The following is an 11,521-nucleotide window of genomic DNA, read 5'->3' as shown; positions in this document are numbered from 1 at the left end:
TGCCTTGACTGTAAACGATCTAGGCCCTGATCGAGCTATGAGGTTTTTCTTTTTTTTTTAGATGCAAGGTCTGGGGACGAGTGATTATAGAGGGTATGGATGGGCCGATCACGTAGACGAAGATGATACCTATCCCTTGTACGTTTTCTCTCTCTCTCTCTCTCCCCTCATCCTCATCATCACACAACTAACCTCTCCTCTCCTCTCCTCTTCCTCTCAAAGCCCCCTCGCAATGAAAGTCCGTTCAAGATCAGGTTCGGTGAGAAGTCGAAGTGGGGCTAGTACACCTGGTGGGGGAGGGGTGGGAGCGTTTAAGAGTTTGAGTGAGGGGGATTTGAGAAAGGCGAATGCGGCGTTGAAGTTGAGTCAGGTGAATGGGGAGGATGAGGATACGGGTGGGCAGGGGAAGAATGGGGGTGGGAGTGGGAATTGAGAAGGGGGAAAAAATGAGATTTAGGTTGATGTTTTTTTGCTTGATTTTTTTGGACTCTTATTACTTACTATGTGTGTTTTGATTTTTGTTAGCGAAAATTGAATGAAAGAATGACATGCTAGTTTGATGATTTTTTTTTCGATGTTGTGTACTTGCTCGTTTGATTTGTGCAAGAACTGTTCTAACTTCTTTGCGATAATGTATGGGAAGATAATGACAGTGTTGAAGAGGTGGACTTCATCTCTGTTGCTTGAGTTTTTGATTTTTTTTTGGACTTCCTTCTACTTACTATGTGTGCTTGCTTGTCCTTTTTGATTTTTGATTTTTTAGCGAAAATTTGTTATTCTTTTGGAAGACTATCATGCTAGTTTGATTTGATTCCTTGATGTTCTAAATTTCAGCTATCGTTTGGCATGGTTATTACAGTTTTTCATTCCTTTTTCGGATAACGCATTCGGACTATCAGATAGGTGAGCTTGGGATCATGTGTTATGAGCCACAACCGACGTTTAGCGTCCTTGTCATTAGGGAATTCGCTGTTCCGGCTACAGTGTTGAAGCTCGAATGGTACTTTCCAAATTATTGTATTGAGGTCGTGTATCATACGAACATGAGCATTCTGTGTAACAGCGGCATTGAATCACAAATCACAATTACAGTACGAGTCTTGGACAAGATCCACGTAACCGACTACTCCATCATTCCTCCTTCTGAGGAGGGCCGAACACTGGCATGGACCACCCTTTGTGAACTACAATACAATTGTCAAGTCAATTCATATATAATACGAGCAAGAGACTCTTACGGTGACTCTTCAAATCAAAGTTGCAGTCTGGTACAATCTGATAATCCGCTTTATGGCTAGCATATCTCCTGAACCAAAACACGTTGTTGGTTTTTACATCCCTCAAACATCGTTCGGTAACTGCGTGTTGCAGTCGCGCTTGAATGTATGCAGCAATACCATACCACATACCCCAATCGATTTTACTACCCTCCAGGGGAACTAACCATAAACTACTCGCCATGAGTATCCCACGGAGATCGTTGAGAAGGAGCGGCCAACTAGCAGGTTCGTCTTCGACTAGGGTGCGAATACTCATAATGGGCATCAATAAGGTATCACTTTCCATCGTTAACAGGCTCGGTAGTACCTGTCGCATATTCCCAATTGCCTCCTTGGCGTCATTGGGATATGGGGCAGCGAGGCTTCGTAGCTTCTGGAAGTCTCCTACCATGCCGTTGTTGACACAGTTTTCTGTAATTGCCACATAGCACACCTGGCGCTCGATGCGAAGGATTAACCAAGAGTAAACGGACACGATGAGGAATGCGACGATGTAGAGTACTTCAAGGATGATCGAAGACACCTCGGGTTGGAGTATGATTCTACTTGAGAAGAGGAAAGGAATTGATCCAAGGGCAATGAAGGTATAGGTGATGGCAACGGCCAAGGGGTACACCGTCCTACCCCATCGGATAACTGGAAAGTTGGTATAATGACGAAGAAAATAATTCTGCCTGTCATCCACAATGTTATGTCCAGAGGCTGCAGCGGCTTCGTCTCTGGCTTCGTAAGCCTCAAGCGCAGCTTTGACGAACCGGTCATAGTCATTTGAGGTAAGTTCGGCAGGTGGGTGGTTACCGACGACTTTGAAAATTTCAGTCTCTTCTCCAAAAGCGAGTTTCATTCCTTGGTGGCGACATTGGAAATCAAAATTGGCAATAAAAACTAAGAATGTGCCGAATGATTGACCGCCAACGCATGTGATTGCAACGGCGGTTGCAGCCTCGACGCCACTTGTCATGGATGCTACATGGGATGCGATAGCGACAAGTAACTTCTTGATGGGTTGGCTATCCATGAGGGAGCAGTGACTTTGGGGTGGACCGTGCTCATCAGGGGTATCTGCACGTTCTTTTAAGACGAGTAGAAATAATAGCAAAGATACGATACCATCCTTATTGAACTGTTAGAAGTGCTTCATTGCTTCTGGGCGTAGATGTGGTGGAACCTGTCAAATAATCGTCAAGTTGCTCATAACAATAAGGTTTATAGACTGAGGAGAGAGCACAGGATTCTCATTGATGCCAGCTGCGCAGTAGCACAGAAGTTTAATGATTAAATGAAATGAACAGTGCCTTTGCAGCGTGGATAACACGATACTAGTATATGCGTTGGCATTGAACCACTCAGCATCAAGCACAGCAGTCGTCAGCTGGGCAAAGCAAGAGGAAAGTTCGATCAGTGGCGAATGGTGCCAGTGGTGACAAGGCACAGATAATCACAGTGTTCAAGAGGTTTTGTCGACTCCATCGAGGGTGTACGAGAACTGTAAGCCATTCTTAACATTCGCCTGTCCGAAGAATAGATAGTTGTTATGACTGCATTTCATAAATCTGATAACATAGCCTTTGCGTTAGTAAAAACTCGAAACATGTAGTATAGGGAAATTTAAGCAAACCGTGGCTACAATTACCCTATCACTGAATAGTTTGTGGTGGTAAACATTGATATTGTCCAGTGATTTGTTTGTTCGCCAAACAACTGGGTTAAAAATATAATGTACGAATTTCCAAACCCAGCAATGCAGCCCACCAAAATCCTTCACTCAGTCTCTCCTTCATCTCGCACCTGGCTTGCAAGACAAAATTCAGATCCCTATGTCAAAAAACGCTACATGTCACCGACTGTCTACCGTTCTCGCTCGGCCTACAAACTCATCGAAATCGACGACAAGTATAAGATTCTATCGAATTCGAATGTACATGCTGTCGTTGACCTCGGCGCGGCGCCTGGTGGTTGGAGTCAAGTCGTTGCTCAGAGATTAGGGTGGGATGAAAGTGCTAAAGAGCCACCGACACAGTTGAAAGGATACGGGTATGGTAAACACCGTGAAAGTGCTATTCAGAGGCATGGGACATGGAGCACGCCTAAACTCGTAGGCCTCAAACAGAAACAGAAAGAGAGTCGTCTGAAAAGAAAGGGGAAAGGAAAGTCAGAGGTGGTGGAACCGGACGACGTTTTTGATCCATTGAACATTGACACTATCGACGTCTATCCCAATCCAACAATCGGCCATGGAAAAATCGTGGCTGTGGATATCCTACCGATGCAACCTATTCACGGCGTCTTTGACTTTCAAGGAGATTTTCTCAAGCCTACAACTCACGAACAAATACGCCAATTATTGAGCACGGATCCGGACAATCCACATGGCAAAGTTGATGTCGTCCTTTCAGATATATCGCCTAATATCACAGGTCAAAAGATGAGGGATACTCAACAGAGCTTGGACGTGTGCGAGTCAGTGTTTCGCTTTGCCATGGGCCATCTTCGTGCTCCGGAGGAATACAATGATGATTTGAGCGGCGTTCTATTGTGAGTCGCTGGATTGACGTCTCATAAGTTACTAACGTTCGCGCGATGTAGAGTCAAGTTTTTTTATCACCAGCTTTTGCAAGAGTTTTGTGAAACCATGCTTTCGCCCCGATTTAATGATGTACGCATAGTCAAACCCCAGGCGAGTCGGAAAGATTCAGAAGAGGCCTACTTCCTCTGCCGGGGCTGGAAAGGCCTAGACGACAGTAGCATGACACCGTAGGATACCATAGTCAGTCACCATGCAGGAAGATAATAATATTCCCGCCCTCATAGAAATAGGAATACTAGAAGTAATGATATTATAATATACAAATAGACTGGGCAAGTCGAATGCTAAGTTCGATGTCACAAATCAAAATCAAACGCAGAACTTTGCCATCCGCCCCTCTGCTTCTCCTGTACAGTCTTCTGTTCCACGCTCCTCTTGAAGCTCATGAATCGTTTCTCACCCTCCTTTAACATACCCTTTGCTTCTTGCTTCGCTCCGGCAATATAATCTCTAACCTCCACTCCTTCTTCTACAATGCCCGGCGAGATACCCACCTCCTCGCCTATCTGTTCCGCACGTTCTCTCAGCGGCTTCGAACCTGTTCCGAGCGGTCCACGCTTGTCACCACTCAAGATCTGTGGCTCAGCCCCAACCGCAAATTCTGTTTTGCCTGCTTCATCTCCATGTCGCGTATAAAGCTGTTGCTCAACGACAATGCCTGTGCCTGTGGCATGGATGCCCAGTTCACCCCTCTCTTGGCCTTCCCTCCTAATCCTGCCTGCCTCGCTCCAGATAGCAGCCATCAAAGAGCCACCGCCGCCAAGCCCGGTATCTTGGAACACTTGCTTCCTCTTCCCGATATCAAACGCAATACCATCCGTCCAGTCCACGACCGCTCGAACCTGTTCGGTCAGAGTCCTCTCCAAAGCCTCACGCAACCGTAAAGTCATTATCGGCCTGAAAAGTCTGACGAGGATAGAATGATTACTCTCTTTCACCTCCAGACCGATATCCTCTGCAAGAGTGACCGAAACCTTTTCAATAATGTGGAAATGCTTCATGTTTTCACGCGAGTAAGGTCCTTTGACCGTCGCCGGAATGAGGCGCATCTTGAGATCGAGATCAAGTCCCTTGTCGGGTAAATTGAATCCCATCAGTCCAGTGAACTCATTCGGTCCTATTGAGCCGCGCGTCTTATCCTTGTACCAGAATGAGACATCATTGAGCTCGAGCCGAACGGCTTGGAGACGGATATGAGTGAGAGCACCGACAGCAGTACGAGGTACCTCGTAAGGATCCGCGGAGGCATTGATGTCGACGTCGGTAATATTACGAATGTAGACGTGAGAAGGTAGGACATGGAAAGAAGATACATCGAGGTTTTCGAGAACGAATTCGATGTCCGAGTCCTTATATTCAATTCTAGCATTTTTTTTAGTACCAGCCACGATATCATAAACATATAGGAACTTACCGAGGAATAGGAATGCCTTTCATCTTGTTCAAAACACGCGGAAGATAGAATCTGAACAAGTCTTGCCAGAACCAGGTAACTTGTTCCATGGCCGCCTGCAAACCAGTTTCTGCTTCCTTGCTAGCTTCAACTAAACCTTCGGCGAGGTCATTATTGAAGCGGAGATGCGCGGATCTGATACGCTGAAGGTCCTTATCCTGCTTCATATCCTCGAAAGCTTTCGAAAATCCATCCTTTAATTGCTCGATATTATTCTTCATGTGTTCGTCCTTTTCGAGAAGAGTTTGCCACCGCTCTCGCAACTCCTTGAGTTTCTCGGACGCAACATCACTACGCGCATAACCCTTTTCGGTAAAACCACGTCTGATTTCTTCTAGGAAGTCATGGACGCAATTCTTGAGCTGTTCATCCTTCACGACCGCAACGATAACGCCACGGAGTTTGCGAGTCAGCGGGTCGAGTGGAGTGTCGGTGAGGCGTTCGATGAACGTCTTAAGACACTCGATAGCGTTGGGAACATGTTGCTCTGGAGTAGGGTCTCCGATGAATGTACCAAGAGTGAAATTAGGGTCGGATACTGCTTTCAGACCCTGGTCCAGGCGTTTTTGAATAAGATCGAAGATAAAGTCGAGGGCATCACGATAGTTAGGATCTGATTGAGCACGATCACAAACCTACGACCAGAATTGTCAACGGAATCCTGGGGCACATAAGAGTAAGAATCACTCACGGAATAAAACGCATTCTGCACGCGGCTTGTCGTCCGTTCAGTCGTATCTTCAACCGCGCCTGCAACAGCTTTCGAAGCGCCGATCACCATCGACCCAGTATCCTTCACTGTGTCAACACCGTGCTCCCATTGCAATTTGAAATCCTCCCTCCTCGCCTCCAAAGATTCCCTATCCCGTCCCCAAGAATCCCGCTTGCCCACCTTGACATCTTGCTCCACATGACGTAATGTCTCTTTCGCCTTGCCTGCTTGCGTTTCCACCAATTCAGCAGCGTCAGCGAGCATGACTCGCATAACAGATGCGAAATCACTAAAAAGGTGCGCCCCTTCGGTAGTGACATTGTGATAAGCCACTTTCACGACGGTACGGAGAGAACGTTGGAGAGCTTGGATGTCTTTAAGGGCTTGTTCTTGATCTTCCCTCGCTTCGGAGGTAGCGACAAGGTCGCCCTGTTCGAGATGCCAGATCGCTTCTTGGAGGATGTTGTCGTCTAGAACGAGGACGTTAATCAGATGAGTGAAGATATAGTGTGGAGCATACCGTTTTTGCTGGTCAAGAATTGTTTGTACGCATCGAGAATACGACGTAAATCATTCGCAAGGATACGGCCCTGAGAACTAAGCTGCGCCATGGCGATAGGTTCGATATTGGTGATACCAACATCACTAAGCCAGTCAAGAAATTGTTCAAATTGCTGGGTAGAAGGCAACTTCCCAGCGTCGAGAGCAGCGATAATAGAGGAAGATTTATCCATTGTTTGAAAGGAAAGTGGGAAAGGTGAGAAAGAGGAGAAGTTGTCTAGGATTTTTATGTCGGAGTCGAAAGTGTCTTATGACGCCATAGACCATGGGTGGGGAGCTATTGCCCCGACGTCATGTTTGACTCTATAGCTGCCTAACAGCCTCCAAGCTCCCTGCGAAGCTCGCTAGCCCAGGCCATAATGAAGTACAATACTCCAGCAGGCAATACGCATCTGATCGAAACTTCCCGCCAGTCCCATCTCCTTTTCCTCCGCCACCTGTTCCACTTTTTCCAGTACGTATTTCCTACACGCAATGTCTTTGACCTATTTGTTTCCGCTTCCACGCCTCTTCGTTTTTCACGCTCCCTCGCATCAGTGGACAGACCCTGTGATGACGCAGACTTCGTTGGAAGATTACTGACTACCCACATCTGAATGCTACGACTGGTACAAGTCGTAGTACCAATGACAGCCCAGACGACTGCAGGGCGTTTAGACACTTCGAAAATGTTGACGGTAAGTTGAGTTGCTGGCCAACAGATGCCTTGTAGTGCAAGTAAGCGGACTAAAGTGGATAAGGGCGGGTAGTAATGTCTCCAGCGCGTCAATAAACCGGTCGTCAAAGAAAGACATTGATGCGCAGTGAGGAGTGCCTTGGGAGAAATCAGCAAAAGCAATCAATTTTGTGATCGTAATGCTCACCCAAAGAGATGCAACAAAGTAGTCGATTCTATCCGGTACTGATCTCGCCGTGCACGGCATCGAGCAAGGCACATAAGCGTACATATGCCATATACACCATATAAACCCTAAAGAAGCTGGCACGATCGCCAACAGCCTTGAAAATTCAAACAGAAGCGTTTGCCACGGAAGCGCCGCAAACGACGTCGATCGCGAAGCTGAGAAGGAATTTGACAATCCCGAGGACCGTGAAACACGTGTAGTAGGTAAGTGGCGAGACTTAAAATGAAGTTATGGGGTCAAAATGGATACTCTAGCTATATAAAAAAACGCTTACTGGCTCGTCTGTTTCTGTTTCTGTCTCGCCGGCGCACATAACCCCTAGAGTTGTAGAAATACTCTTCCCATTTGCCTCCCAATCACTTTCCGAGTCGCCTTCCGCTCCTTCAATTTGCCTTGAAGATATCGCAGCAAAAACTCGGTGGCGCAAGCTCATCCTGTCGCTGGATTTCATCGCCGAGGGTGAAGGTACGTGAGGGTGAGGGTGAGGACGTCCTCGAGTATGAGAACCTCGTAGATTTTGACGAACTGAAGCATTGGAAGAATGCGAAAATGGCGCCGCAAGAAGATCGGGGCCATCCTTATGCTCTGGTGCGATAAGACCATTTTGACCTTGAGCGCTCCGCGATGCATAAATCATGTCTTCAACGCCATCCTCCCTTTCCCCAACTTCTTCATCATTACGTGGATATACACTTGACCGCAGGGAACTTTGCTGGACAGGCAAAGAGACTTCAGCTATATGTAAGGAGGGCACCAAAGGTGGCGATAACGATGTATACGGTGGAGGTTCTGATAAAAATCCCGGAGTAACATTACGTGAAGACTCAGCAGAATCGATCGAACGAACAGACAACACGGGTGAAGATGCGCTTTTCTTCATACGCAGGGGTACATCTTCGTCACCTGGATTCGAACCGAATTCCGTCATACCGAAGGGCGAGGGTTCGTTTTGGTGTTGTCGTTGATGATGATGATGATGATGACCCGGGGAGGAGCGTGTACCCGATACAACTACGCGGCGTCTACTGGATACCGTACCGCTTCCCTCACCAGATTGAGCATGAGCAGAATACGCAGGGTTTACCTGCAAATCGATGCAACCAGACACAGAATCCGCCGAATTATGCCTTTTCTTTGGTGAGTCCGAGTTGCTAAGATTCGCACCCTCGTCGTCTACGGGTGGTGACCTTGCCAGCTTGTCGACTCTCTCTCTGGTTGCCCTCTTCCTCCTCTAGGAAATTCGAGGTAACACCTCCCACGAAATACTACTTTTTTGAAAAAAGGTCGTGGGTGAGATTATTCGTCCGAGACTGTCGATATTCCGGGAAAAAAAGGGTATGAGTTACTGCAACCGAGTGACGATGATTTCATACCAGAATCGAACCACACAGAGTAGTGAGTACTCAAGAAAGCCGAGAACTCCGGGATTGAGAAGAGAGAGAACGACGGTCGCAAGACCAATCACGTTACTAAAGATGGTTGATCCGATCAACCTCCACGTACTTAAAAACATTAAATACATAGACCCTGAAACCTTAGAACTCTTCACAAAACTATCAATTTTCTCCGAAGATTCAGCCACAATAATTAAATAACCGACACTGTTGCAGAGTACTCAGAATGTCCAACAACGCGGCCATAGTGCGGCCGAAAACGAACTAAAACAAATGAGCCTGAAAAATCACACGGCCGCAAGAACTTGGCGAGCCGCCGGCCACCTGGAGAGATCCTGATGCGATATGACACTGCTTTTGCTAGCTATGTTACATAAGTAACTCGGGTAATAGGGACGAAACCTACACCTCATTAGCTAGACGCAGCGAGAAACAGGAAGAAAAAGTCTAATTAAGATAAGAGAAAAGAACAGAACATGTGCTATAAAACAAAGTGAAGTAACCAAAGTAAAGAGCATTTAAACAAAGAACGGGACGGAAATAAGGTTGCTGAACCTAAACAGACAACTGGATACCTTCGGACTTATTCATTTCCTCGTTTTAGCGATTGTAAAGATGATCCACTTCTCACGTCATACATACTCCAGTACCACAGAATGAACATCATGAGTCTTTATCAACTCAGAAATACCTCTCTCGAGCGACCTGAAAATAGAGGGAGGACACCAGTTTCATGGAGGAACCGGCTAGCGAGGGAGAAAAGGGAGCCGATCGAAGGGAACGGGATTGCCGAGAACGAAGACGAACGTCAAGAAGTCTATCCCTGAGAACCGTAAGTCACCTGTATTTGGTTATTCAGCTCAGCAATGCTGAAATCACTTATCAAGACATGACGACGAGGGGTGTGTTTGAGGCACGCGGGTGCTGCGGCCTAATTATATCCTTCCGATTGAATCTATGAGAGCATCAACTGACGGCAACTGTTGGAACTTTGATGTTTGTAAACTACCTTACGACGTCACCACCAGGGATGGCCTTGTTCCCCGGGGTTTTGTGGAGCGCTAGTAGCTATTCCCATCGGCTACTCCTACTCCTAATATACACTCGCCACCACTGTAACGAAGGTCAGATCGGGGGCCAATTTAGGCTGCTGTATTATCAAATGGTGTCTGTGTACGCCTATATAACCTCGACGTTTCCGCATCATCCTTCCCTTCCAAATACCCTCTTGTAATGGATTCAGAGGTAACACATTCCACTGGCTCACCATGATTGAATAATGTACCTAAGTGACATCACAGACGAGTGCATCTTTGAACATGGCTGATGTACCATTCTTCTACGACGATTCTCATCTCATTAATGGTTTCGATCCACTTTCCGATACTTTGCTGGTGAATAATTCGTTGAAGTGGTCTAATCTAATAAATACCTAATCACCCTCAAGAACTTTGATGACGTCCTGCTGCCCAACTCACTGGCCGGGCCGCCCGAACCGGAGCTCCCATTACTTCCGACGCCAGTATGTGTTTCAAGTACCCCTTTCTCCCAGAAATGTCAGCCTCATTCTCCTGATACTGGGAAACCTCAAGCCAGATAGTGGTAATGCCTCAGCGACATCCAAGAGTCCCGAAAACGAGGATAGGGTAGTTTCCATATCTACATCGTTCAACCTTACCTCGCATTCAGTCACGCCGGATTTGATATTCAGTACCTTCGATGAGGTCCTCTTCTATGCCCATTCCCAAGTTTTGAGGGCCGTTTCTCCGAAAGCCTTTGGTCAAATCATAGGTGGTCAAAATGAGAACCTCGCCAATCCAGGCTCCGAGGTTATCCATCAAATTCCCGACTCATCTGCGGTGTTCAACGTCATCCTGCACACCCTATATGGAACGTCTCCTGCAAAGAATTCACCTACTTTCGAGACGCTCATGGTTGCGGTCGATCGCATGCGGTTCTACGACATGAATACCAAGGATCTCATTACCATACATACACCGCTACACCAACTTCTCCTTATATATGCACCACTATATCCGCTGCACCTATATTCGCTCGCAGCGCGCCACGAGCTTGAAGACCTCGCAGTCTCCTCATCGTCACATTTACTCTCATTCCCACTTTTGACTCTTCCCGACGAAATGGCAATACGTATGGGAGCGATTTATTTGAAACGGCTGTTTTGTTTGCATCTCAGCCGCATGACCGCGCTCAAAGAGATCTTATTGGTTTCTCCTCACCCGCATCCCCCTACGAAGGATTGTGACTTTACCGAACAAAAGGCGTTGACTCGGGCTTGGGCTTTGGTTTCAGCGTATTTGGCATGGGATGCTCGTGCAGGTGAGATTCGAAGCGAAAAAAGTTTGCTTTACAGTTTCTGACCTTTGTCTTCTTTTTGCCTTTGTTTTTCTTCGGATTAGACTTGTCCACTGCGAGTCTGAGAACAACATTCGAACCATTGATCGAAAAGCTGTCCTGCGAATTATGTCGATCTGAATTAGGAAAAAGAATCAAGGAAGTTATTTCCCAATGGGCAGCCGTGAAGGTAGGCTTTTGCGACATTCATAACGTCTTTATCTCAACAACAACTGTAGCCAACGATTTGAAGGGATCGTGGAGATAGTCAGTA

At 46.7% G+C, this 11,521-nt stretch overlaps 6 protein-coding genes across 6 annotated transcripts in view; 3 read left to right on the top strand and 3 right to left on the bottom strand.

Moving 5' to 3' along the window:
- Nucleotides 1-433, top strand: part of AGABI2DRAFT_212415 (glycogen synthase) — a gene marked incomplete at both ends in the record, with an annotated part of 2,685 nt that extends 2,252 nt beyond the window's left edge. The window contains 2 exons of the mRNA XM_006457068.1: nucleotides 62-138; nucleotides 223-433. Coding sequence (XP_006457131.1) covers nucleotides 62-138; nucleotides 223-433 — 288 coding nt within the window. The remainder of the gene's footprint in view (nucleotides 1-61; nucleotides 139-222) is intronic.
- A 698-nt stretch (nucleotides 434-1,131) lies between these two features.
- On the bottom strand, nucleotides 1,132-2,423 carry AGABI2DRAFT_181476 (hypothetical protein; the record flags this gene model as incomplete). The annotated part of the gene is made up of 2 exons (XM_006457067.1): nucleotides 1,239-2,423; nucleotides 1,132-1,184 (listed from the first exon to the last, which is right to left on the bottom strand). The coding sequence occupies exons 1-2, from the start codon at nucleotides 2,296-2,298 to the stop codon at nucleotides 1,132-1,134; spliced, it is 1,113 nt and encodes a 370-aa protein (XP_006457130.1). The 5' UTR covers nucleotides 2,299-2,423.
- A 598-nt stretch (nucleotides 2,424-3,021) lies between these two features.
- AGABI2DRAFT_122996 (hypothetical protein) lies at nucleotides 3,022-4,038 on the top strand (the record flags this gene model as incomplete). The annotated part of the gene is made up of 2 exons (XM_006457066.1): nucleotides 3,022-3,815; nucleotides 3,867-4,038. The coding sequence occupies 2 exons, from the start codon at nucleotides 3,022-3,024 to the stop codon at nucleotides 4,036-4,038; spliced, it is 966 nt and encodes a 321-aa protein (XP_006457129.1).
- Nucleotides 4,039-4,099: 61 nt separating this feature from the next.
- AGABI2DRAFT_212410 (hypothetical protein) lies at nucleotides 4,100-6,779 on the bottom strand. Its single transcript, XM_006457065.1, has 4 exons — nucleotides 6,553-6,779; nucleotides 6,012-6,502; nucleotides 5,282-5,955; nucleotides 4,100-5,229 (listed from the first exon to the last, which is right to left on the bottom strand). Exons 1-4 carry the CDS (start codon nucleotides 6,764-6,766, stop codon nucleotides 4,164-4,166), a joined length of 2,445 nt encoding a protein of 814 aa, XP_006457128.1. The 5' UTR covers nucleotides 6,767-6,779; the 3' UTR covers nucleotides 4,100-4,163.
- Nucleotides 6,780-6,906: 127 nt separating this feature from the next.
- Nucleotides 6,907-7,931, bottom strand: AGABI2DRAFT_212407 (hypothetical protein; the record flags this gene model as incomplete). Its single annotated transcript, XM_006457064.1, has 3 exons — nucleotides 6,907-7,407; nucleotides 7,457-7,714; nucleotides 7,773-7,931. The coding sequence occupies 3 exons, from the start codon at nucleotides 7,929-7,931 to the stop codon at nucleotides 6,907-6,909; spliced, it is 918 nt and encodes a 305-aa protein (XP_006457127.1).
- Nucleotides 7,932-10,346: 2,415 nt separating this feature from the next.
- On the top strand, nucleotides 10,347-11,515 carry AGABI2DRAFT_79251 (hypothetical protein; the record flags this gene model as incomplete). The annotated part of the gene is made up of 2 exons (XM_006457063.1): nucleotides 10,347-11,232; nucleotides 11,313-11,515. 2 exons carry the CDS (start codon nucleotides 10,347-10,349, stop codon nucleotides 11,513-11,515), a joined length of 1,089 nt encoding a protein of 362 aa, XP_006457126.1.
- Between the last annotated feature and the right edge of the window lie 6 nt (nucleotides 11,516-11,521).

Source organism: Agaricus bisporus (assembly GCF_000300575.1).
Source record: "Agaricus bisporus var. bisporus H97 unplaced genomic scaffold AGABI2scaffold_15, whole genome shotgun sequence".
NCBI lineage: Eukaryota > Fungi > Basidiomycota > Agaricomycetes > Agaricales > Agaricaceae > Agaricus > Agaricus bisporus.
This window is presented reverse-complemented; position numbering and strand designations above follow the sequence as displayed.

Bases quoted from the DNA above. Each gene is read 5' to 3' on its own strand.
- AGABI2DRAFT_212410 (XM_006457065.1), bottom strand. From the start codon at position 6,766: ATGGATAAATCTTCCTCTATTATCGCTGCTCTCGACGCTGGGAAGTTG. The intron at 5,956-6,011 runs GTGAGTGATTCT...TTCTGGTCGTAG, and splicing joins TGCAGAATGCGTTTTATTCC to GTTTGTGATCGTGCTCAATC. The intron at 5,230-5,281 runs GTAAGTTCCTAT...AAAAAATGCTAG, and splicing joins AAAGGCATTCCTATTCCTCG to AATTGAATATAAGGACTCGG.